Here is a 27,112-nt window from a genome sequence, read left to right as displayed (position 1 = left end):
AAAAAAAAAAAAAAAAAAAAAAAAAAAAAAAAAAAAAAAACATAGAACCATGACATTAGGTAATGAATGAATAAATTATTTCTTCCCTTCAGTATACAGCACATACTTGTTAGCTCAGATACTCTGCCCTCTTATTCCAAGTTACAGCAGCAAAACACTGGCGGACACAAACAAAAAGCCAGGAGTATTTGCAAGTTTAAAAACATATTTGGACTCAAAAATTTAAACTATTAAAATAAGGATTAGTAGTTTTCTGCACACAGCCTGCAATCTAGAAACAGTCTTTGAAATAATCAAGCTGTTTTCTCACAGTACATTAGAAGTCAACACAGCTGCACTAAAAGATAACCTTCCAGATTCAGCCTGATTGAACAGGAAGTAACAAGGTATTACAGTAAAGATGTGGACTATAACTACTTCTTAAAGCTATCTTAGTACTCTGGGGAGAGTGGCAATTGTTTCCAGCTTGTTAAAGTTTTTGGACAAAGAAAAAGCATTTTCAAAAAACTTTTCCACATATTGCTTATATATACGGTACTATATGCTACTGTAGTCTTTAGACTATATTCCCCAGAACTTTTTTCTTTTTTTTTTTTTAAATATTCATAGTTTTCACTTCTGAAATATGTCACACACTGCATATGAATACAGGAATTCACTGCACTGAATACAGGAAGCTTTGATTTTTCTACCAGTCTCTTCTCTGGTACAGTCAGTTCACAGAATGGCTTAGGTTGCAAGGAACCTTACAGACCATCCAGTTCCAACTTTCTGCTATAAGCAGAGCTGCCATTCACCAGATCAGGCTACTCAGTGTTCCATCCAACCTGGCCTCAAGTGTCTCCAGGGATGTGGCATACACAGCTTCTCTGGGCAGACTGTTTGCATCTTCTATGTCCAAATCATACAACAATAGAGATGAAGAACGCTACCTTAGTACATTTATATTAAGCTCATGTGGCAAGGTTTTGGTAGCAGGGAGCTGCAGTTATGGCCTCTATGAGCAGATCCCAGTACTGCCCCATGTCAGATCAGAGCCAGCTCCAGCTGCTCCAAGAGGGACCTACTGCTGAGCAGAGCCAAGCTATGAGTAATGATGGTTGTGATCTCGGTCAGCAGATATAAGAAGTGGAAAAACTACTGCACAACGGCAGCTGGAAGAGAATATATCCCTTCACTAGTTCAGGAAAAGAGCCTGAGAAGGAGCAGAATACGTCCAAACAAAGCATTATGAACTGACCACACTGTTGCTCAGGGCCTGGGGAAGATACAGAAGAGCTGAGATTGAAACTGAGCCAGAGAAGAGGGAAGAGATTATGATGGTTTTTTTAGTAATTGCCCTACTCTGTTATTATTTTTCAATTAAACTAATCTTACCCAAACCTAGATTGTTTGGCTTATACAGGTAACTGGTGATTTCACTGTCCTTATCTCAACCTACGAGTTCACCATTATACTTTCTGCTCCATGTCTTGCTAAGGAGGGGGAATGAGAGAGCAGTGTGGCAGACACCTGGCAGCCATCCCTGGTCAACCACCACCACACCTCAGAGAAAACAAGAAAAGGATGAAAAACTGCCTCAGCAATTGCACTGATCCATTGAGAAGGACAGGATCACAGAATCACAGAATGGCCAGGGTCAGAAGAGACCTCAAGGATCATGAATCTCCAACCCCCCTGCCACAGGCAGGGCCACGAACCTCCACATTTAGTACTAGACCAGGCTACCCAGGGTCCCATCCAATCTGGCCTTGAATACTTCCAGGGACAGGGTATCCACAACCTCTCTGGGCAGCCTGTTCCAGCACCTCACCACTCTCTCTGTAAAGAACTTCCCCGACATCCAATCGAAATCTTCCTTCCCTCAACTTAAAACCATTTCTCCTTGTCCTGCAGTTATCTACCTTTTCAAAGAGTTGGTTCTTCTCCTGTTTGTAGGCTCCCTTTAGGTATTGAAAGGCTGCAGTGAGGTCACCCATCAACCTTCTTTTTTCCAGACAGAATGTAAATAAAAAGTTACAAGACAAAATATCATTTTCCCATTTTTCAGGCTTGGCCATCTACTTGCAGGCCTCGTAGACTCAAAGTGACATAATTCTCCCTTTTATCTCGTTGCTGAAATTTCGGATGCAAACACCCCAACCTGCAGGTCTGGAGGGCAAGCTGGGCTGCCTCGAAGTTGTTAAGGTCTCGTTCGCAATGGCATAGGTCGCACTACTTTCAGCACAGCTGCTGCTGGAAATGAGGCCTGAAGTTTATCACGCCTTTCTTCACGCCTGCTCACTATTAAAATCTGGTACGTGTTGTTCACGTAAAAACAGCGAAAAGAGCTTCAAGGAGCCCCAGGTAGCGTATGACAGCACAGAAACGAAAGGACGCGAAAGACAAAACACAGCACCGGGACAGAGGCAGGAATGCCCCAAGGGCACATACTGTTCTCACCCTTGCTGCTGCCCTTTCCCCCCCCCCACAACCGAAGCACGCTGCCAGCAACACCCCGTGCCGCGCTGCCCACCCGCAGCGCAGCGGTACGCCTCCCGCCTCCCTCCGAGCCGCCGACGTGGCCGCTCCGCTCCGTTCCCCTCCCCCGCGCCGCAGCCCCGCCACACCGCCACTCGCCTGCAACTCGGTTTCCGGAGGCCACTCGGCGTTGACCAGCAGATCGTACAAAATGTTCTCCTCCCCATCCTCCTCTTCGTTGACGGCCACCATCCCCTCCGCCCTCGGCTCCCCTTCCCCGCCGGCAGCGGCCATGCTAGCCCGGACCCTCCCACAACCGCAGCGACGACGGTGCCCGGCGGAGGCCAAGACAGCGGCGCCGACGGCTTCGCGCGGCAGGCGGCCCTTAACCCCTTTGGCGCCGCGCTGCGGGGCGGCGGGACGACGGGCAGCTGCCACCGCTGCCTGAGCGGCTGCAAGGCACCTACTGCTGGGCAGCTGCACTACAAGGGTGGGGGAGAAAAAAAAGAGAAAGAAAAAAAAAAGATCTGCATTTGGAATCGAATTGTATTTTTATAGCAACCATCTCTTGCCTTTAATTTGTCTCAACGTTATTCAGGCAAAAAAAAAAAAAGTAAAAAGTAAAAAAAAAATACTTTCATACACACAAAGCTCACAGCTGCATTATACCAAAAACTACCCAAGGACACAACACCGCAGCGCTGCGCACAAATGTAAAGCGGACTCCGCATCCCAAACCCACCCGGAACGTTTAAAGCCGGCCGTGCAGGCAGCGCTCTCTGCTTCCCAGCCGGAGCCACGTAGCGAAGGATACGCGCCGCGCATGCGTAGTGCGGATAGGTAGGAGCGGCTGGAGGCGCCGTGAAGATGGCGGCGTTCTCGGGTACGTGGAGATGAGGCAGGCGGGGGTTGGTTGGTCCTACGTACCGCTGGTACGAAGTGTTAAGGTGGCTCTTACGGCTTTAGGCTGCCGGCGTTCTGTAGGGGTGGGGGCAGGTGTTCGCCGTCTCTTCACGACGTGGGGTTGGCTAGCACTGTCAGCGTGGCACAGGCCTGCTCTGCGCTCGCTGCAGTGTGTGCCTGCGGGTGGAGAAGCCTGTGGGGACATAAGTGCTCTTCCTAGGCTTTTGCAGGCCTTCAGGCACGTTTACTGGAGGTAATTTGCACGTTTTAGTGGGAAGGTAGTACACAGGCTAATTAGGGCTACTTAAAAGTCTAGGCTTATTTCTCGGGTGGACTGGCTTCTCCAGCAGAGCTTGTAATAACTGATCTGTGTATTGCAGTCTTCAGCTAGCGTTTTTAATGGGAGAAATCCGCTTCTGTTTTAGAGATTAAAATATGTATGCAAACCGTAAGTTATTCAAGGATACCTGATCGAGTGCCTGGTTTAGTAATGGACACCACTGCCTGGGGCAGGATTTAGAATTAAGTGATCTTGGAGGACTTTTCTAAGACATCTTGTGGTTATTCCTGATGGAGGGAGAATCATTTACTAGTTGTGTTGACTTTTCCCTTCCTTCCTCCTCCTCTCCACACACACATAAGGACAAAACAGCAGGGAAAATAGCAAGGTGCTACACAGTATAGATGTGTGAGAAGTCTCAAGGAGCTCCATAAATAGGGAAAAAATTAACATCATGACAAGCAATTATCAAACTACCAAAGCCCCCTGTGTTAACACAGTCTGGTCAGATCTTCTATTTCAACTTTCAGGCATGACACTGGGTGTTAAAATGACTGTTACAGTTTACCTTGGCAGATGGCTACGCACCACACGTGGGCTTGCTGCCCATTACTCCCCATTCTACTGGAAATGGGGAGAGAATCAAAAGGTGAAAAACAAGAACTCATTGGTTCTCGTGGATTGTGATAAAGCTATTTCCTAAGGTGGAGAAAAGGAAAAGGATATTAATTATGACATATGTATATATATCTGTGTATATATATGTATAAAAGAACATATATAAATATGTGTAAGAATGTATATAGTAAGTGATGCACAAGCAGTTGCTTACCGAACCCCGACCAGTGCCCAACTAACCTCCCTAGACTCCCTAAACTTCCCTAGCAGTGGAAGAGAGCAACATGAACTCCCACCCACTTCAGAACTTTTGCATGATGTCATATGGCACAGAATATCCCTTTGGTCAGTCTAAGTTAGCTGTCTTGATTCTGTTCCCTCCTTGGTCCTCTACTGGGAAACTAGGATGACATCGGCTCTGTATAATACTGTTTAGCAGCAGTTATAAACATCAGTGTGTTAATATTATTTTTCTCCTACAACCCAAACATTCCAGACACTCTGAAGAAAACAATAATTTCTCAGCTGAAACTAAGGAGTGGTACTAATGAACCCCTACAATTCTGTGATTCTGTGATTAAGAAAATATTGTAATTCTTTCCTTAGACCTGAAAATGAATGTAGATGGTAGACAGGATTGTTTGGGTTGTGTAGTTGAGGAAAAATTGCCTAATTTTGTTGATAGTTGTTTTAATTAAATGTAATATAGTTATTTCAGTTGAGATGGACCCTTAAAGGTCACCTAGTACAACCACCATGCAATGAACAGGGACATCTGCAGCTAGATCAGGTTGCTCAGAGCCCTGTCCAGCCTGACCTTTAATGTGAACAGGGCATCTGCTGCATCTCTAGGCAACCTGCTTCAGTGCCTTGCCACCTTTTTGGAAAAAAAAAAAAAAAAAAAAAAAAAAAAAAAAAAAGCTTTTTTCTTATATCCAGTCTAATCCTCCACTCTTTTAGTTTGAAACCATTTCTCCTTGTCCTATCACAGCAGAAGAGTCTGCTAAAGAATCTATCCCCTTCTTTCTTATTGCCCCACTTTAGTTACTGGGAGGCCACACTTGAGTCTCCCCTGAGCTTTCTCTTCTCCTAAGGGACAATCTGAATACAAGAACTTAATTGGCATAAACTGGAAGTATATTAGAAGTGGGAAAAAATGTGTAAGGGATTTATTTCTAATTTGCATTTAATTTCTTCTTTTTACTCGTGTGGCTTATGTAAGATTTTAGGATTAAAAATTAATACTTGAAAACTGAAGCTTTCTGAAAACAAGTCACTAAGTAATTCCCATTTTTCATAGCATTTAAATTACTACAGCAAATGTTAGAATAATTTTTGGCTGGATAAATCCGAGTATATAAACCCCATTCTTTGTGTACGTATACAAGTGTGTGTGTATATATACAACTGGCAATGCAGACAAGAAAGAATGGTCTCAATTTGCACCAGGAGAGGTTCAGGTTGGATATTAAGTTGAATATTAGGAAAAATTTATTCTCCAAAGGAGTGATCAAGTGCTGGAACAGACTGCCCAGAGAGATGGCTGAGCCACTGTCACTGGGGGTGTTCAAGAAACGTTTAGATGTTGTACTGAGAGTTATGGTTTAGTGGGGAAGTATTGGTGATAGGTGGGTGGTTGGACTAAATCTTGGATGTCTTTTCCAACCCTGGTGATTCTGTGAGTTTCCGTTTTATATATGTCTAAATATATATATCAGGGAAAAAATATATTTCACAAAGAAAGTCAACATGTGACAAGGTGAAGACTAGTTTGTAAAACCTTTCTTTAAGAACCTGCATATTGGTATTTAATAGATTTAGTGTGACATTATGGACCTGGGAAGGTAACCATCAGTTTTGTTGATGTTGGAATATTGTCATTAAATAGGTGCTGGCTTTTTTACTATTTGTTTCAATTTGAGAGAATTTGTGTATGGACTTACAACCTTTTCTATGTGACTTCATATTTTTAGCCTCTGACTTCGATGAGTTTGCTGTAATAAAAAAAAAAAAAACTGTACTAGTGTTTAAAAAAAAAAAAAAAAAAAAAAACCAAACCTGTAAAAAATCCTGTAAAAACTGTAATAACATAATCACTGGATGTGATTACTAATTGTATCAAAATTGAAATGGTCTCTTGTTAATATACTTGTTATAGCTACGTATAGAAAGTTCTGGTGAAAAGAAACTTAAGCATCCAAGTCCTTTTTTTCATACATAGTCCTTTTTTGTTTGCATTTTGATTGTAGAAACTTAAGATCTCAGTTAAAAACAAAGTCTGTCCTGCTGTTTGTTTGGACTGTTCTCTTAGATTTGCGAACATGAAAAGTATGTGCTCTTGAAGTAGTACTTAGCTCCCTGGGTGTTTTATTTGCTAGTATGTTATTTGCTTTCCCTTGGAGAAAAGAATCCAGGATTCCCTGGCTCTTTGCATGACCACTAAAGCTGGGGAGAATTGCCAAAAGTAGGCCTGAGAAGGGAGAATGTTTCTTATCAATCACTCAAGTTCTGTAGAGAAAGTTGCATATACTGTTGCCAAAAATTGTGCCTCATTACATCTGTCTGTGGTTGCATATCTCCAAGTATCAATGATTCATTTTGGGCTATGTTGAGGTTAACTAACACTGCTTGTTAGGTGTGTTTTCTTTACTTTTTTTTTTTTTCCTTACAGAAATGGGTGTTATGCCTGAAATAGCTCAAGCAGTGGAGGAGATGGATTGGCTGTAAGTAGGCATGCTTTTGAGCCTGGCAAAATCTATCTTGTTTTTCAGTACTGTATCACATGCTTAAAATACTTGTGGGTTTTTGTTTTTGTTTTTTTTCAAGTTCTGCATCGCTTGTATTTCTTTACAGTGTGAGAGACTGAAAAACACAAACTGCAACTGTAGTAGTAACACACAAACTTGGACAAGCAAATTATGACAGCTTTAGTATTCTTTGATTGATAAAAGACGCTGTGCTTCTGGTTGATTTATTATGCGTTGTGAGACTGCTGGAAATACTGTTATCTAGTTGATACCAGTTTAGTGTTTTCCAGACTGCATTTGGAGTTCCTGTTCTTCAGTGTTGATGCCTGAGTGCGTCGTTCAACAAAAATTACTCTTCCTCATGGTAGTTGCTCGTTTGACTGAAATATTTTACTTTGAGTTGTCATTTGGAACAAGACTGTCCATGCAAATTACATCTTTACCTGCATGCTTAGTATTAATCATCTGAGATTGATTGAAAATATTGCTTACGTTTACTTTTGTTCTTTTCCAGTTTTGAGTAGTAATCTTGTAAATGAGGGATATGTAAATGACTTTAAAAGTGAACAACACTGGAAGAAAGGAAATCGGAGAATAAAGTTCTCTTTTTCTTGTTATATACTGATGTATGATATAGCCATCTCGTCAGGGTACAACTGAATACACTGCGTCTACTTGTCCCTTCTTGTTAAGGTACATGACATATTCTAAACCATCCTTGGAAATCTTGGCATTTTCACTTCTTTAGCTGCAAGCCAGGAAAAATAACTTTTACCTGCTATTTCGAACCTTGCCTATGTGGTATGTCAAGGTGGGTTTTGTGAGTTCCTGTACAAACAGAAATTGTTTTCAAATAACTTCTAGTTATGTTAATGTTTGCTTTTTTTCCTCTAGTCTTCCTACAGATATTCAAGCAGAATCTATCCCATTGATTCTGGGAGGTGGTGATGTACTCATGGTAAGTATGCAGGATAGTCCTCAAATGAATATTCTTTGTGCATTATTTCCATCCTTCCAGAAGTGATGGAACTAGTGTAGTTAAACTAAATCTTCAGTCCTTCTGTAAGAAGTACATCCTTAGATAAAAAACACTTTGAGTTCCTACTGTAGTTCCAGCTGTTCCTTAAGATGGAATTCATTCTTCTTATGCTTCAATGTTTGACAGGCACTGCTACATGAATGAAATCCATCTGATTTCATCTGCTCTTTATTGTAAACACATGATACAGATCTGCATGGAACATGACTAATGTGTCAGTAACTGTCTCAATGTGTCTCAATAACTGCTTCATTGTCAATAACCTTGAAGATACCTGATTATCTCTTGATACCTGAATATCTCTACATTATGTCTCTGTCTTTGATTCTGTAATCAGACATGTATAGATAGTTCTTTTGGTAAGCTCTGGAGGCTTTTATGTTCCAAGTTTATTGAAAAGATTTTGTGTATTTGTATTTGTATCTAATTCATGTGAAGCTGAGATTTTCTGTATTATGCAGAGGTAAAAGTATGAATAGAACCATTGAACAATCTTTACTGTGAATGTTGAAGTTGATGAAACTCTTAATTTTTTCTTCCTGTAGGCTGCAGAAACAGGGAGTGGAAAAACTGGTGTAAGTAATCAAATTTAAATCTAATACAAGAAGTAGTAGTGATAAAAGCAATTATGCCACAAGAGGCATTGTGCTTAGTGATGTATACTTAACATGCCAAGAGAATATGAATGCATTTGTGTAAGTATTTAAGCATATGCTTGTGCTTGTTTTAAAATGTTTTATAACCCATGGGTATTACAACTGAAAACTAAGCTGACTATATATCTGAGAATGTCTGTATAGATTGTGGAAGCAAAATAAATTCATATTTTAGGCTTTCAGCATTCCAGTTATCCAAATTGTGTATGAAACTCTGAAGGACCAAATGGAAGGGAAGAAAGGGAAAGCAACTATTAAAACTGGTGGGGCAGGTAAGTTTTTTTCCATACCACTTGAAGGTTTAGAGTATTGTTGATTCATGTTGATTCCATAATACCCCAAAGTAAAAGAAAATTTACTTGCAATTAAAATGGATCTTCTCTTTTCATTTGTGATAATGTGAATAGAATGTAATTACTCTAAAAAATTACTCTATAAAATTACAAATACAAATACTGTGATTTTTGTGGAAGGAACCACGATGCATTGGACTGCACAGTCTTGGTTGCCTTTAGCTTAAAGTTGGCGAATCCACAGTGCTGCATATTCAGTGTTCTTTTGAATACATGCTAGATTATTCTCTTGGAAGACGTGAAATGGTGGTAATGACCAATTTCAAATGAGTGGTTTTCGGTGGTTTTTAGGTTTTTTTGTTTGTTTGTTTTTTGTTTTTGCTTTTTTTTAGAAGTCCTCTTGTTAGCACAAATGAGGCATCAGCAGTGGCATCACATACTCAGCTTGGGCCTCTTATATAAGCCTGAGGTGCAGACTTGAAAGCCTTTTGGGGTATAGACTGACTTATCTGTCTGGGCAACAGTGTAGTAACTTCAATTCTGCCGTAATGAGTAAATGTTGTATTCTCTCTATTGCCTAGCTAAATTTGGAAGCAGTGTAACAGCACCTTGAGTGGCTACAGATTTGAATTAGGAAATGTTAAATTGAACTGGCAATGGACAGGGCCAAAACTTGTTGATACAGCATAGCTTGTAACCACGGTGTTATTCTTACAGTATGGGAGTTTCTAATATTTAAATAGACTTGCATCTTGGAAGCTACTATGTCCAGTCTTTAGTAGTTGGAGGTTGAGATTTGCCATTGACTGTAATTGTACAAAGGATGGAGAAAGACCTTAAAGAAGTTGTCAACTTAGAGGTTAGTTGTAGCTACTGTTACAGTGTTGACAGTGCAGTCAACTTAAGAAATAAATAAATGAAATCTCAACCTCTGGCTTATCTTTAGTATCAAATTTTTAAGCAGGTTAATCTGCTGTCTTTAATGGAATAATCCAAACTTACATAGAATACCTTCATATTATACATCTGTGTCAAAGATGGAGGCATTCACTTTGACCAAGGCATTTTAATTGATTTGGAATAAGGTTGTCTTCCCAAAATATTAAGCTAGACTGCAGAGACAATGTGAATTTTGAGGTTTTGTTCTCCAGGCTTATCTTGTTGCCTTAATGCATTTTCTGTTGTTGTCTTTCAAACCTAGTGCTCAATAAATGGCAGATGAACCCATATGACAGAGGATCAGCTTTTGGTGAGTTGTCTTAATGCTACTTCAGTTGTTCTTTATGTTTAAATGTTGTCATTGTGAAACAGAATAAAACTAAAATATACCCAAAGATTTTTTTTTAAAGCTATTGGAGAAGTGATTTCTGAAACTAAAGCTTTCTTGTCGTCTTCAGCAATTGGATCAGATGGTCTGTGTTGTCAAAGCAGAGAAGTAAAAGAATGGCATGGATGCAGAGCAACTAGAGGCGTGACTAAAGGTAAGGACAAAATGTATTTCAGAGGCTTTCCTGTAAATTTCAGTTGAAATACCCACCTGTCATCCATTCTTAACGTAGACAATTGCATTTAAAATTTACTATATATATCTATGTGAATGTCAATTACTCAATTTACTGCTAGCTGAAGACTTTGGAAAGAAAACAAACTTCAGGCTGTTTTGAACTCCTCTGATAGGATGTGGAGTCAGAGGAGATGCCATTATAACCAATCTTCACTTGAACATATTTTATTCAGATGTTATTAATAGGAAGTCACTAACTGCACTGTACATGGGAATTATTTCCTCACATGTTCCCCACACAGATGCATACACAAATTTTGTGGTTACCTTGGTGAGAGTGGCAGTTGGATGTCTGGTCCCAGCTGTTACTTGGAAGCAGAGAGTTGTGCTGATGTTACAGTGATTCTAGCTGAGTTCGTAAAGACCCTCGGTCTCATTTCATCAGATGTGCACAGAATCTTATAGTGCATCTGTGCATAGTAACCACTTGAATGTGGTTAAAATCACGCAGCTAATTATCAGTGCTAGTTCATGCTGATCATCTTGGACTGATTTGTCAGATCTCTGTTGGTTTGATTATAATCAGATGCTGTGGATTCTGCAAAACCACGGATCTCTTGCTAGCTTATTTAATTTTTAGAGACTTCAACACACTACCTCCGAGCACACACTTCACCTTTCTTAGGACTGCTGTTCTCTGATATGTTTCTCCATCCACATACATAGGTATCTACAGAACCCTTTCACCCTAACACAGTGGAGGTTTTTATGACTCTTATGGTAGAAGATGGAAGTACTGGATATACGTTGTCTTGGTCCACTTAACTGTACCACCTCAATGAAATTGAAGTTTTGGTCTTTGTTTTGATCTTTTTTTCCTTCTCTTTTAAAGGAAAGTACTACTATGAGGTGTCTTGTCATGACCAAGGCTTGTGCAGAGTTGGTTGGTCAACTATGCAGGCTTCACTAGATTTGGGTGAGTTTCCTCGTATATACATAGACAATTCTCATAGTCACATTCATGAAATGGCTGTGATCCTTTTCTCTTCTTGTAAAGAAGGGAGACTAGGGAAGAGACGCAGTATCAGGGAGTTCAAGACTTGTACAAATCTTCTACTTAAAGGAGAAAATCTGTATAAGGTGCTAATGTTTCTAATGACCTTTTCCCTTTATTTCAATATTTTATTGAAGGTGACTAGTGAAATAAATCAGTATACTGATACAAAGATTGTGTTTTAGAATATGTCAAAACTAGAAGTCTTCGCTTAGCATTAGGTGGTATTTTTAACATTAGAGGTTGAAGTCAGCAATATAAATGATAGCAAAGGGTGGTGAAAACTGTAACCTGTCAACCAAATAGTAAAAAGCTTTACTCTTTGTTATCTTCAGGTACTGATAAATTTGGCTTTGGATTTGGTGGAACTGGTAAGAAGTCTCACAATAAGCAATTTGACAGCTACGGTGAGGTAGGCTTAAAATGTTTATTGATAGTAATGTTGCTATTCATTTCTAAATTCATTACTTTTTAGTAGAGAATTTGTGTCTTGGTTCTTAGCTGTAGCAATCAGTTGTCTTTCCCAGCAGTGCTAACTTCTTAAGATAAAAACACTAAGCAAAAATACCATGAAAGCCTCAAGCTATTTTTGGACTAAAGCATATTAATGAATTTAACAGGAGTTGTTAGCACATTGAGAATTAAAATAATGGCTAGATAGCAATGATAATAACTTTCTTAGAAGATAAAGCTTTTCTGTGTGTTACAGGTTAGTGTTTAACTGATCTCTTGGATTTATTTCTTTACTTATTTTCACTGTTAGCTTGTAGAACACCCATCTGCGTACCCTAGTGTATGGGAAGTGAGGTCATTGAAGCCTGCATACCAGTGATTGCTGGAAATCAAAAAACTCTTAAGAACTCAAAATATGTACTTATCTGCCAAAAAAGCTATAGCAGTCTCCAGTTGGATCACTTGGACCAGTTGAACCACTAAAACTGTTATCTGTATATATATTTAATATGTATTTTTGAAAATAACTGTGTTGGTTTTTGTGCAAAGTGCAAGTCAGGAGTTCATAGATGTTTGAGCATAACACATAAATATAAATACAGCAGAAATGTCTGTGCTATTCATGAATTGTCAATACTGTAAAACTTGAAGATTTCAGTATTGTAGGTTTTTTTATGATAGTGATAACCAATCTGTCAAACTTGAAGCACTTCATAGTGCATATAGGTTTTTATTAAATATCCCTGCAATGAGATTTCAAGCTGTTTCAAGTATTTAAGGTATATAGCACACATTTCATACTTCCTACAAGAGTGACCCTTCTCATATTATCATGAAATAGGTTACTATTAGAGTGTTCAGTGCTTGAAGCTCAAATTTAAGTTGATTAGTAAATGTATAATTAATGCACTTCTTCATAATGCAGAAGCCTTCCAGGTGAATGACTTGAATTTGTCATTGTCAGTGTTCAAGTAAATTTAAAGCAGCAGTGAAGGTGGGGGTATCAAAGATAAATTTGGCAGTTTACTGAAGATGTAAAATATGAATGCTGTTTATTACAGTAGTATTGAAATAAAAGTAGAACTTGAGTCTCTTCAAAATAAGTATTTAGTGGGGAGAAGTGTAAATACTGTAAAAATGGGCAAAAGTGTAAGCACAAAGTTTTCTTAATACATTAATTGATCTAAAATTTGTTGGTTTCACAAAATTTTTCTCATTATAGGAATTCACCATGCATGATACAATTGGATGTTATCTAGACATAGATAAAGGACAAATTAAGTTTTCCAAAAATGGTAAGTTTTATTCACTTGCTTTTTGAGAGCTTTATTTGGATGCTTGAAGGGTGTGGGAAAAGGGATGTGTGTGCATGATGTCTGACTGTGCAATTCCTGCTTTCAGGGAAAGACCTTGGCCTTGCATTTGAATTCCCACCACATATAAGGAACCAGGCACTCTTTGCAGCTTGTGTGCTGAAGGTAACTTAAGAATGTCACAGATGTGCGTGCAAGATGGTGGAAATTGTTCTATTTCCACTAAGTAGTTATTAATAAAATCCTCATACCTACCTGTAATTACTATAGTTGCACATTTATGCTGTTTCCTTCAGCCTACTAGTGATTCACTACTGAATTTGTCACAAGTGTGTTAGCTTTGACAAGGACTGCTCAAGCTACATACCAAGTATCTAAATTCAGATGGAAAAACTGAAATTGGAATATGAGGGTAGAATGGTGTGGAGCAAGTACTATCTTCCTCTATTAAATTTTGGTATACTGTGATTCAGTAGAGTTAAACAGGTAACTTAATAGTGTCAAAGTTTGTGGTCTACCTGAACTACGTTTCCTATTTCATTTACTCTAAATTTTAACGTTCTGTTTGTGGAGCAGTATGTCTTTGTTCTTACAGTCTCAAAAGCAAAGGCTTTAGTAGAACTTTTTGGTGTTCAGAGGAATGTAAAAGTCAAAAATTGATTTTTCTTTTTGTTTAGTTGAGGTTAGTCATTGAATATCAATTGAATATAAATTTTGTTTTAATGTTTCAACATCTCTATAAATGTTTGAATACTTTGATATGGAATTTAAGAGCTAAAATTCGAGTACAAAATGTCTGGCAGGTTTTAGACTGCTTGGGAAAGATGTGAAAGAGGGCCAGGGGGAGAATAATACCCCATTCCCTGTCCCCACAGAATATGTAACTGGATTCTCAAGGGTGTAGCTTCCTGTTGAATTGTTTCTCTCTTTATATTGTTGCTTGAAGCTATGTGACACAGTTTTGTTGAAATCTAGAATGCTGAATTGAAATTCAATTTTGGTGAAGAAGACTTCAAGTTTCCACCAAAAGATGGCTATATTGGTCTTTGCAAAGCTCCTGATGGTAATGTTGTAAAATCACAACATACAGGTAGGTTTCACCTTTAATTTTCTCTTTGCTGTGTATTCATATTGTGTGTTAGAATACATTTTGTTCACTTTCATTTCTACATTACTGCAGTACTCATTTTAGATTGCAAGCATCTTCTTAGTGGCAGCAAATCCAGTGCTTTTTTGAAATTCTTCAGTCATCTTTAGTTTAAACTGAAGTAGTATTAATGCTTCGAGCTCAGAATTAGGTAGCTGAACTTCTCTTAAAGAATTCAAGCTACTCCAGGATGTTCTCCTAATTTTTATTGCAGAGTATACATAAAAAAAGTATTATGTTGCATGGCCAGTGTACCATTATCACTGCAAGATTTACTTATAATCTGAATAATCTGAAGCAATAACACCCTTCAGTGATCTGTTTAGAATTATATGTTTATTTACTGTAATGCATCCCAGGATAGAAAAGTAGTTTGTCTTAATGGCTTTTCTATTTATTTTTTCTCCAAATCTTAGGAAGTGCACAAGTGGTTCAAACACAGAACCTTCCAAATGCTCCAAAAGCACTGATTGTAGAACCATCGAGAGAGCTGGCAGAGCAAACCTTGAACAATGTGAAGCAGTTCAAAAAATACATTGATAATCCCAAGTTAAGGTAACAATACCTCTGTTACCTAGATTGCATTTACAGTGTTGTCCATGGGCATGACTTGACAGGGGGTAGGGTTCTACTGTATTGCTGAATGAACTGCAGTGCCACTCATTAATATCTGCTGCAAGCCAAACTTCTAATTTTTCTGCACTAATCAGACTCCAACATGTTGCTGTATACAAGGTCATCTCTGTTAGCATTAGTGTGTTTGTAGTACAAATGTACTGATTAGCATGGGATTAAAATTCTAACCAAAAAAAAAAAAAAAAAGCAAAAACTTGTTTGCAGGCTACTTTGTTCTTAAGTGGTTCCTCTCTTGACTCTACTTAATACAACTTTGAAAAAGAGTCTCTAGTTTTAAAGAACAGCGGAGCGCAAGAGTGCTTTTACTAGAGTTGCATGTGTCTAGCAATGGAGAGAGCCAAGTTATGATGTAAAATTGATTTAGTTTCATTATTTGTATTGCTTACTTTCAAGAGCATGGGAAACTTACTAAACGAATTTGTCTGCTTAAGATTTTAAAGAACCAAATCTTTTTTTAAGGTGAAAATGGTTAAGTTGTTAATGTTTACTACAACAACAATAAAATAACAGTTAAAATACAACTTTAACAAAATTTGCAATTTCTCAAAATGAAGTACTATATATTCCATAAAAAGGATTTTTTTTTTTTTAGTATTTTGTTCCCAATTACCATTCAGAAATGTTAAACACAGCTACTAATAGTACAGTCAATCTTCAGCTTGATGCTTAGTGTCTCTCCTGAATAGAAAAATAATCAAATATGTTGATGTAACTTTCATTATAGGGAATTATTGATTATTGGTGGAGTTGCTGCAAGAGATCAACTTTCTGTGCTGGAACAAGGAGTAAGATGCATTCCTTTTGTTCATATAAGTTAAAAGTTCAGTTTCAAAATAGCTTACAATGTACTTTGAGAATAGTACTAAAGTTTCCTGTAACTGCTGTATGCCTGTGAGAAAGAGATCATACATTTGATAGCATGACAATGTTACTCTGTTCTAGCACTTGTCATTTTACTTCTGTAACAAAAATAAATACTAAATTCTAAACACAAATACTTGTAGTAATTGATCAAATTCTATTTTAAATTGTTCAGCAGTACTTAGACATAACAGGAATTTTTACTTTAGACATTTGTTGTTAATTACCAAGATAAAAACAGATTTCTTACTTTTTCACACTTATGCCAGTAAAACTGGTCTGTGATTGTCAGGTTCAAACTTTATACCAAACAGGTCCTACACAGAAGGAACCAGTCTAGTTTCTGCAGCATAGGATGTGTAGTCAATTCAATTGTCCCTTAGGTAATAGTGAAGTATTTTTGTTGTTTAAGACTAACTTTTGGAAGTGATACCTTGTCAGTATTGAGAGGATTTTTTTACAGTGATTCTGACTGCTGAAATCAGAAGTTTGTCCTAAGCAGGCTTGAACTGGAAGATTGCTATATTTCCATATAAATCCTAAATTTATAGTGGTGAACCCTTCTGTCTGGCAAAATCTTAAGTTTCTTTCTATCATTGGTAGATTTAACAGATTTCTTACTGTAGAGGTATACCTAATTTTTCTTAAATGGGAATGAAATAAATTTGTTGCCTGCAGACTTTGTGGGATTTTCTTTTTCCAAGGATGCTGAAAATTTTATCGGGCATGGTTCTGGCAATTCTGAATTGAAAGGTAGCCTTTGCTTGTGATAGTGGATGTAGGGGACAGATGATCATAAGATGTCCATCTGATACAAACTACTCTACAATGCTTTTGTTATAATTTGTAGAAAATAGAGCATCACACTGCTGATTGTCTCACAACCTGAAGTGTAGGCAAAACATTTATTAGCTATGTGACAAATAAATGCTGCTGTGTATTTCACAGGTGGATATTGTCGTTGGAACTCCTGGAAGACTGGATGACCTGGTCTCAACCGGAAAACTTAATTTATCTCAAGTTAGATTCCTCGTTCTGGATGAAGCTGTATGTGGAGAATTAAGCGATACTTAATTTCTAGTCTTAAATGCAGTATAGCATTTTATGAAAGATGTAATGCAATGAATAGCTTTTGTAGCATTTGGCACTTAACAGCTGCCTCTAAGGCAGTCTAGATTAATGTACTTCTATATTTTTTGTTTCTAAGCATAGTAACCTACATAATTTCTCTTTTTATAGCCTCTCTAGTAAAGCTGTTTTATTTTAATCTGATAGAGAAATATGTTTCAGACTGTATTCATAAGATTAGCAAATTCAATCCTTGTCTCTACACAGCATAGTATCTGGGAAGCTTGAAGAAATAAACAGTAAGGATTTTTGCTTACCCAGCAGGTCTTCAAGTCAACGTATGTCCTAGTCTGTATGTTGTTAAATGAGTGCATCTTTCTGATGTGTTATAGTACAACTGCGTATTGACAAAGATAAAATGTCTCTCAATACTAGCTAATAGAAGCAGCTGAAGCAAATATTTAATTTCTTGTGAAGCACTGCAGCTGTACTTGTAAATAATCCGCATTTTTCCTTTTTTTTCTCCTTAGTAACAGTATTCCAGCTAGACATTGACCTGTTCAGCTAATTAAATGAGTGGACCTCTAAGACTAAAGTGTATAGCTTATTTGACTGAGGTGTACTGACTGACAAAATACTGACAAAAAAACTGCAGCTTTTTACATTTTATTCCCATGTAGGATGGCCTTCTTCTTCAAGGGTATTCAGATTTCATTAACAGGATCCACAGCCAAATTCCACAGATAACTTCAGATGGCAAGAGACTTCAGGTATAAAGTCTGCCCTTGATTTCTGTGGTCTGCTGCTTTCAGTTAATTATTGCATGGCATGGAACTGCTTCTTTGACATAGTTTATTCTTTGTTACAGCCATTGCTCACAAGCAACGTGTGATTATTGGGTTCAGTAAATGTCTGGGAACGTGTATTTTTGGGATCCTAGGTCTGAAGCCCAGTGTCTAACAGTATTTGTGTTATATGATAAAAATGCATCTGAAAAATGATTGAATACTTACATTGACTACCTACACTCTTGTTTCTGATGCTATAATAATCATCTTAGTAGAAGTATTTTTGTTACTCTCCAGTGATTTAAGTTTCCGTAGGAGAGTAGTTGAGTTTGTCCTGACTCATCAGCTGAGTAGATGCTATGATGAAGAAAGCTGGTTTGGAAGACTTTGTGCTGAAGCGTGCTACCACATACTCTTCTGCTAGGGTTTTTTGTTTCGTGATGTGATGTCTGTAGTTTTGCTTTGTTTGCTTTTGGATTTTTGCTAGGAGACTCTGATCTCCAGTGGCATTTGTGTGGTTTTTTTTCTTCTTAGGTGATTGTGTGCTCTGCAACACTACATTCTTTTGATGTGAAAAAACTATCTGAAAAGATCATGCATTTTCCTACCTGGGTTGATTTGAAAGGAGAAGATTCTGTCCCTGAAACTGTACACCATGTAGTTGTGATTGTAAATCCCAAAACTGATAAACTTTGGGAAAGGCTTGGCAAGAATCATATCAGAGTAAGTAGCTTATAAATGGAACGGATTACTTGTTTGCCAGTATTTACTTTATCACGCAGAACTGAGGCCTAGTGTTATAGGATCTTTGCCAGCTATTGAAAGTTTAGTGTAAATGAAACAATTTGCTCCATTTATTCAGCAGCATGATATTGGTAATGTCATAACACTGTATTTGAAAAGCTCAGTCTTAACTTAGGAAAATCCTGGAGGAATAGCATTGTGGTTTGTAGTAAGGAACAATGGCACTGGACCATTTATTCAGTCATTTCACAGCTAACTGTAGCCTGACTGTAGTTAGTTCAGAAGAGACCGTAGGTCATTCGGAAGAGACAGGTAAACACCACTGTATGGATCATTCTGTAGAGCACTTTTTGTCTCTAATCTGTGAGATAAGCAATTTTTAGAGGAATAAATTTCATTTTGGACTACATTTGAGACTAGGGTTTAAATTCTGCATTAACCTCACATATTCAGGTGGGAAATTCAGTATTTAAGTCTTCAGTTTGCAAGTTCTGAATAACTTGGAACTGTGTTTCATTTTTAACAACTCTTAAGCCCTTGGGATCAATTGGTTTTCTTAACGCCTCATTATTTGCAGAATTTTCCTTTGTTAGGACTGCTAGAGCTTTTTGGTTAAGTCTTAACATGAATTTATTTCATTTGCCATTTCATTTGCGTTGTAGTTTATATGATTCCAGTACAGTATAGTAACAACTTCTTATTAAGCAGTGGTTGTAGTACATTTCTTTCAGGTATACATGAAGAGTTGCCTGGGTTGATTTTTTCTATGAATCTACTTCGGATGCTTACATTCAGAACTTTTCTTTAGTTCAAGGTAGATTAAACTGTGTGACAGTGAAACAGAAATTACCTTACTTCTCAACTTTATTCATAGTAATTTGTATGGTAGTTTTTAAAGAAAAATTTTTATGGAGTCTTGTCAGCTACAGGAGGTACATATGCATTCATCCTTGCTGCCTCCTCTGAGGTTATTTGTTTAAAGATGAGACAGAATTCTAGGGTTTTTCTGGGGTTTTGATTCTTCAAGATGCTGCTCTTTCATGAATATAAAACTCTTGATCAATTAACTGGAGTTTAACATGAAAACAAATATTTTAAGATAGTGGCCTTAGCTTTATTTAAGTACCAGAAGGATTCTAAATAACTGAAACTTCCATATGAGTTAAAAAATTGTCTATTTGCATATAACACTTAGATCATTAGACAAGTAGTTTTTCTCACCTGAACACATCATAAAAAGCTAGGGATTTTTTTTACTCAATGCGTAGATTATAGTGGAAGAGTATTGAGAACTTTGGAATCTGAATTTTCTGTTACGTAATCAATTCAGTCTTCAAATAATTTAGATTGTTATGAAAAACAAAAAAAAAACAAAACAAAACAAAAAAAAATGTTTTAAATGTAGAGTATTAAACCTAATTTTAAAAATTATTTCTAATTTTAAAAATTATTTCTGTGAGTGCTTCTCAGAAGCACTCACAGTACCTGAAATTTCAGGATTGCAAGCGGAAACAACTGGTACCATTGAACAAGTTAGCTGGCCTTCTCTGGAATTCTCTTCTTATGGCTTGTAGATGAGAACAGAATTTGGGTTTTCAGTGGGTTGTTTGAGGGTAGAATCTTTGGTTGCAGAGTTGAGAATGTTGCCAGTTTTTACAAAAATATTGAGTAAATGGTAAGTAGTTGGTATTAGGTTTTCTTTCCCCCCTATTCTTGTGATTGTGTGTGGTTGAGCCACAGCTACAGTAAAGTGACTAATGATTTGTTCTAATTTTCATTTTTTTCTTAGACTGATGAAGTACATGCAAAAGACAATACACGACCTGGTGCAAACACTCCAGGTAATCAGCAATCCATGTTAAGTAGTAATAGATTGTAAAATGATCTTCTGACTGTTGTTAAGTAAAGCTGAATTATAGTAGATAATTGTCTTGAGGTGTGTTCCTCAGTATTCATTTATAGGTTTATGTAGTTATGAGGAGAGCTATTTCCATAAGTAAATGGGAGAGAAAAAGACTTGCAGGTATCTAGCAGGTGTGTAAACAACAAATGTTTTTTTTTGTGTGTATAAATAGCCTGAAACTGAGTAGTTTTGTTCTTACTGTATTGCATTACCTTGGAGCAGGGATATATGGGTGAGGGAGGAGAAAACTGAAGTCCTAGCCCACCTGCTCTGCTAATAAACATTTGTCTACCAAAAGGCTATAGAATCTTTAAATGCGTGCTCAAAGACTTCTCATATTTTAAAATTATTTATTTGAAATGAGTTTTATTACTTTTACTTAGAAATGTGGTCTGAAGCTATCAAAATTCTAAAAGGAGAGTACACGGTTCGGGCAATCAAGGAACACAAGATGGACCAGGCCATTATTTTCTGCAGGACAAAAATAGATTGTGATAATATGGAGCAATACTTCATCCAACAGGGTGGAGGTAATGTTTTTCATCAAAACCCTATTCTGTTGCCTTCCTTGCTCATTTTAAAGACAATGTTTTACGGTGAAGTGATGCTCAGATATCACACAAATAAATTATAGTTGAGTTCTTTTGACGTTGATCAGGCATAAGAGTCAGGGTTTTGTGGAAGAGAGGTACAAAGGTATTGCATGTGGAAGGAGGCAGTGAACTGTTTCATGCCTGTAGTTGGCAGCTCTGAAATGGCTGGAAACAACCCACTGTGCACAAAAAATTTGAACTAGTAAGAAGCATATATAGTACCTGCTGAAATTTACGTTAGAAGGAGCAGTAGTTGCTCTAGACACAGCATAAAACGTGAGGGCATGAAGAAGTACACACATGAGGAAATATGGAAGGGTAATGTGGCAAAATACAGAAGGGCACTACAAAGGGACATGTGAGGAGCAACGTGAAGAAGCAAGGTAAGTTTTGACTAGGAAGAAATAAGGAGATGTCTGCACAGAACCCTTTTAGTAAAGTGGAGAGGAAGGGTGTCTATTTTTCCAATGCTTGCATCAGTCGTATATTTGTTAATTGATAATAAATTAAATGATGGAATTCCCTTAAGTTGAGACTTTTGCCCTCATGTACTTCTTTCACTGCTGTATGATGCTGTGTTATATCTAATGTATGATGTTATTAATGCATGCTCTTTCAGGCCCTGACAGGAAGGGGCATCAGTTCTCATGTGTCTGTCTGCATGGTGACAGAAAACCTCAAGAAAGAAAGCAGAACCTGGAAAGATTTAAGGTGATGCAGCAGACCCTTGCAGGCTTTTCCTTCACATTCCATTATCTGAAAGCATACCTTATGTTTTAATCTGTGCTGCTAGTCCTTAGTTTAATTTAAATTGGGTTTGGATGTTTTATGACTGGCTCCTAAAATTCTGTGAGATGCAGGTTCTTTTGGTGGAAATGCATGCTCAGTTAACATGACCTGTATAGATTTTCACTGATAGAGGGTTCTAAATAAAGCTAATTTTAAGTTCTGTAACATTTATAAACTTATAAACTTACACTGTATCTTGATTATCAAAAATCAAAACAGGTGATTGTTTAAATGTGTAAGCTGTTTATTGATTTATAGTTGTCTTATATTGATAGGGAAGAAGTATCCACGTAAACTGACCAAACTTTTTATGTTCAAAAATCATTGTTGTATTATAGATGAGCTTTATTTGGAGTATAATGTAACGTGCAGACATACCTTCAAGGCAAAGTAAATGGAAAGGACTACTGTTTAAAGTAGTCCTTGGTTGCTGATTTGGTTTATTTAGCTCACCACTTCTGACTATTTTCACAGAGAGGAGATGTCCGTTTCTTGATCTGCACAGATGTTGCAGCTAGAGGAATCGATATTCATGGTGTTCCCTATGGTAAGACATGACTTTTAAACTAAGCTATTGAATTTGCATATGACTTCAATGTATTTGCTGTCCTTCGAGCTGTAAATACTTCTTAAAACAGGTATGTGACTTACAGCTTTATTTTAAGAAAACAGAGTTGTATATGTAAAATGCTTTATCTGGATGGACTTTTGATTGTCCACTGTGCCTTCTCAAATATCTGATGTTCTGCGTTGCTGGGGGTGCTTTTTGTTTGTCAAAAAAGGAAGTTAATCATGGGGAAGAAATTTTGTAGTGGAAGCTTTAAGTGTTGGTAATGCAAGTAACACTGCTGTATTAGAACACTAAGTTCACACTTGATAAAAGGGTTGAGGAAGAACATTACACCAATCCAAACCATGTTTATTTTAATTGTGTGGTCTGTGACATTGCTTATATTTAGTGTATGTACATACTTTTTTTTTGAACTTTTGAGGAGAGAAATGGGGAACATTTCTTTGATAAAATCTTCATCCCATATACTAAATAATTAGGAATTAATATTGACATTTATTAATATCACCAGTTAATATTGGTGGGTTTTAAAGTGATGGATATTGTTTTAAATGCTCTTTTCTAGCCTCCTGTCTTAGATTGTTTGGTACAAAATTGTAATAGGAATAAAATCCTTAATTTGATAAGCATCACAATGTCTCATTTTTCATAATCTTACCACAACACACTAAAACCTGTGGGACCCTGCAAGTCATAGTGGGACATAGCAGGGGAGTTGAAACTATTGATAATTATGGTCCTTTTCAGCTTAGGCCATTCTATGATTCTGTGATAATCAAATCATATATTGTGGATTGTGTCTTGTACAGTTATCAACGTCACACTCCCTGATGAAAAACAGAACTATGTTCATCGAATTGGAAGAGTAGGCAGAGCTGAAAGGTATGTGTGCATTCAGAGAAGCTACTATAATTTCATGGAATTTCTTTTCTTGATTTTTTTAATAAATTGACAGTAGTTGTTGAAAAACCTCCTCTCTTCCATTATTTCAGGATGGGTCTGGCGATTTCCCTTGTGGCAAAAGAGAAAGAAAAGGTAAGTTACACTCGAGCAAAATCGAATGGGTGCTATTTACTTAAGTTCTGTTCACTGCTGATGCTGAGCTTTAACAGCCTGTATTGGAAAATAGCTGTTTTTTCCCACCTTAACTGAAAGGGACTCTAAAAGGATAATTGAATACACTTTCATGACAGAATTGATTGAAAAATGTGGGTACAAAGCTATTTCTGAAAGTTTGAAGTTGTTTTATTTCTAGGTTTGGTATCATGTATGCAGTAGTCGTGGAAAAGGGTGTTATAATACTAGACTCAAGGAAGAAGGAGGTTGTACCATATGGTACAATGAAATGCAGGTAAATGTTTTGTTGACCGTTATGTTCTGATTCCTCTGAAAAGACTGTGGTGTGTAGCCACTGTCTTAAGTGACTGTTTAGTTTACAAATCTAATTTTGAAATCTAATTCCATTTGAAGAAGAATTTTAAACATAAATTGTAATTTTTGTAAATTCCTTGTTCAATTACAAAGCCTGTCTTAATATTCTTAGCCAATTCCATCAGTCTTAAGTTCAACTTCTCTATCATCATCTTAATGATAAGCTGTCAAGAGTTATAGAATGTTAATTACACTTTTATCTAGATAGCTCTATAGCTTGAAGACAAACTAAAGATTTGCTATTGTTCTAATGTGGAAATAATGTGTAAGTTCTTATTTGGTTTTGTATACTAGCTATGAATGCTTCTTAAATTAACAGTGCTTCCCTTCTTTCTTCATTAGAGTGAATGGCACGTGAAGTAGCTCCATTCACATAGAATAGTATATGAAATGAAACTTTCTCATTAGGTAGAGACATAGTGAGATAGGAAATGAATTTGTGTAGTAGTTTGGGAAAAAAAAAAAATGTATTAACCTTTGGTCCTTAAGACAAAACTGTTTTCTACGTGCAGTTTTTATTGAGTCTATTTGAATAGTTTGGCTCTGGTGGTTTTTGTGGGTTTAGATTTTTTTTTTTTTTTTCGAATGTTAGTCTAACTGGAGTCTTGGAACATAAAAGTGATTAAATTTAAACTTTCTTCAGTTGCTGGGAGAAATTGAAGAACACTTAAACTGCACTATTTCCCAAGTTGAACCAGACATAAAAGTACCAGTAGATGACTTTGATGGGAAAGTTACATATGGACAGAAAAGAGCCCTTGGTGGTAAGTAATGGTCTACTCTTGAATTAGTCTACTGTATGGTGGTTGTCTGATGCATAATGGCACTGTTAGTTCTTTGCTGTCTTTTGCATTTCTTACATCCAACCTATGTGTTGCAAATAGCCAGAGTGTGTGTATGCATGTGTTTTATTTTGTTAACTTAGTGAATGGCTACAATTGAATGTTACTAGTTGTGGTGACAGATAGCTTTGAATGCATCATTTACATTAGATATCTTTTGGCAGGTGGACTTTATAAAGGCCATGTGGATATTCTGGCACCTACAGTTCAAGAGTTGGCTGCCCTTGAAAAGGAGGCTCAGACATCTTTCTTGCATCTTGGCTATCTTCCTAACCAGCTGTTCAGAACATTCTGATTGTGCCACACTTGAGACAAGACATGAGTTAATAAATGTTCTCTCCTACAAGTACAAAATTCCTTTACTATCTCTTCAGTAGCAATAGTTAGAAAAGAAAAAAAGGATTAAAATTCAATGTATTTCTTGCATGATAAACAGTGTGTTCAGCATTGTTAACTCTGTATTAGCTCTTGATAAATAAAATGTCAAAGATGGAATGGCTTTTGTTCTTTTTTTGTTGTTGCCTTGAGAGTTAACTTACAAAATCATTTTTTGCATCAAAAGATTTATTGATAATACAGATATAGATAAGCAAATCATAATAATTTACAGATGAAGATTTAATTCTTTATGGAACATATGTAAAAAATGGCTTCGCTAATGATGTGATGTGATTTTTAATTCTGTGGCTTCTAAAGATGCATCAATTTTCAGGCAACTTTCCCTCGTGACTGTCTCTAAGGAAAAGTATTTAGATGTGATATCACAGTAAGCTACTTGGAATGATGGGATAGATTGCTTTTTGTATTACTTTCAATGACTGCTATCTTAAAATGCTGAAAGAAAATACGAACTTTCTGGAATGCATAATTTCCTCTGCAAACAAGATTAAAAAATAATAAAGTAAAAACTAGAAAGCCAAGCAGAACCATACTAAATTGAGTTCAAACAATTGTCCATGTAATGAAGTCTCTTCTTGTTTTTTTTTTACCTTGAAATTTGTATGCCTTTTCACCTAACAACACTAAGTGAGAAGCCATTTGTAGCTGGAGTAGTTAGCATACATGTTCCATTTACTTGATTGTTGGAACTGAGTCTTTAATTGTATGTTTTTATATAGGCATGCATATATAAATGTAGACTGTTCTAAATCTGTGGGAAGAAGTTGTGGGGGAAGGAGAGAGGAAGTTGTTTCGAATGTGCTTTTTGTTAAATTTTGATAACTAACCATTAACTGCCTCTTGGTGGAGCTGATGTTTCATATATGGCTAGAGTATATCAGCCTTCTGCTTCCAATTGGGTCAATTATATTCTTCCTATTCTATTTTCCTTAGAAACAAGCTCTTAAGCAAAAATAAATAAATAAATAAATAAGATTGTTTGTATGAAGTAGAAACTTATAATGGCGGGCTCTTCCTTCATGACTGACTTCTTGTTTCAGCTTGAATGAGCATTCATTTTAAGCTGGTAGGAAGGTTAATCCACTAACTTCTGGTTTAAATAGCTTGTTCCTTGTCTGAATATGACACTAATTTTTGCTACTGTATATTTCAAAACTATGTTTGTTTTTCCTTCTCAGTGTTGATTTCTGGGGCTGGCTAACTGAGAACAGCATGAAAAGGTAGACTTTCATAAGTGCCCCACAGAAGTATTTGTCACAATTTACTGGGTTTGGAACTCTGTAAAACAACCCAATGTGGGTAGGTACACATGCTGTGCTCTAGCGTTTCTATCCAAAAGGGGAACGTAAAGGAAATTCAAGATTACCCTGAACAAAATAAGCAAGGCCCTACTGTTTTTAAGGTTTTTGTTCTTCCTAAACATCCTCTAATAGAAGCATCTGTAAATTTGAAATAGTTTTAGTTTTTTTTTTTTTTTTTTTTTTTAACCTCCATTAATTTATCACTTATTGGAGTACCTTTGTTCAATAGCTATGTGGTTTTTGACTGATTGGTTTCAGTACAATGTCTTGAGAGAACCTGCATTCTTGTTGGGTGATTAACTGTGAGTATTTATAACTACTTGTAGTAATCTTTCTTTGTTTTCCTTTACGCTCCTATAAAGGTTCCTTTTATGGAAGGGAAAAGGATACAGATGGTGTTTGCCACTCAGTGTTCAAACTGCTGAGCTGGGGCCCCTTCTTAGTGTACTCTATTTTGCTACTGTGAAAGCAGGCAAAATTGCTTCTGGCTACACAAACTTATGCTCAAGTGCTCTCATGTTTATGGAATCAGACATAGAAATAAATGTGCCTAGCCTATCTGAAGAGGTAATAGGCCTGTGGTCACTTCCATATGTGAATATCCATATAACACAATAAGCTGGGTTGCTACTTAAGCCATTTAGCAAAATAAATGCATCTCAAGTAGACTGATAAACGAAAGGTGGGAAAATGGGTTCCTGAATTCAGCGGATGAACAC

General features: G+C 37.0%; 2 protein-coding genes across 3 annotated transcripts in view; one reads left to right on the top strand and one right to left on the bottom strand.

The window, feature by feature from the left end:
• Positions 1-2,754, bottom strand: part of NBAS (NBAS subunit of NRZ tethering complex) — a 168,376-nt gene extending 165,622 nt beyond the window's left edge. The window contains exon 1 of one of the 2 annotated variants that reach the window (XM_042884755.1): positions 2,620-2,754. In XM_042884755.1, coding sequence (XP_042740689.1) covers positions 2,620-2,754 — 135 coding nt within the window. The remainder of the gene's footprint in view (positions 1-2,619) is intronic. The other variant, XM_042884765.1, reaches the window with a different exon arrangement.
• Positions 2,755-3,255: 501 nt separating this feature from the next.
• On the top strand, positions 3,256-25,188 carry DDX1 (DEAD-box helicase 1). Its single transcript, XM_042885902.1, has 26 exons — positions 3,256-3,343; positions 6,933-6,984; positions 7,903-7,966; positions 8,593-8,622; positions 8,879-8,975; positions 10,198-10,245; positions 10,394-10,477; positions 11,393-11,476; positions 11,890-11,966; positions 13,230-13,302; positions 13,409-13,485; positions 14,296-14,410; positions 14,884-15,022; positions 15,828-15,888; positions 16,913-17,011; positions 17,713-17,802; positions 18,355-18,543; positions 20,354-20,405; positions 20,851-20,997; positions 21,680-21,771; positions 22,324-22,396; positions 23,230-23,302; positions 23,413-23,455; positions 23,676-23,771; positions 24,495-24,615; positions 24,858-25,188. The coding sequence occupies exons 1-26, from the start codon at positions 3,328-3,330 to the stop codon at positions 24,986-24,988; spliced, it is 2,223 nt and encodes a 740-aa protein (XP_042741836.1). The 5' UTR covers positions 3,256-3,327; the 3' UTR covers positions 24,989-25,188.
• Positions 25,189-27,112: the final 1,924 nt, after the last annotated feature.

This window comes from Lagopus leucura, unplaced genomic scaffold (genome assembly GCF_019238085.1).
Source record: "Lagopus leucura isolate 7727_CA_CO unplaced genomic scaffold, USGS_WTPT01 Super-Scaffold_73, whole genome shotgun sequence".
In the NCBI taxonomy this organism is placed as follows: Eukaryota; Metazoa; Chordata; class Aves; order Galliformes; family Phasianidae; genus Lagopus; species Lagopus leucura.
Note: the sequence above shows the minus strand (reverse complement) of the source record. Positions and strands in the feature narration are given on the sequence as shown.

What these genes read in the sequence shown, in the direction of transcription:
- DDX1 (XM_042885902.1), top strand. An exon ending in AATTTGACAGCTACGGTGAG is followed by an intron (nt 11,967 to 13,229) that starts GTAGGCTTAAAA and finishes TTCTCATTATAG; the next exon opens with GAATTCACCATGCATGATAC. An exon ending in CTTCATCCAACAGGGTGGAG is followed by an intron (nt 20,998 to 21,679) that starts GTAATGTTTTTC and finishes ATGCTCTTTCAG; the next exon opens with GCCCTGACAGGAAGGGGCAT.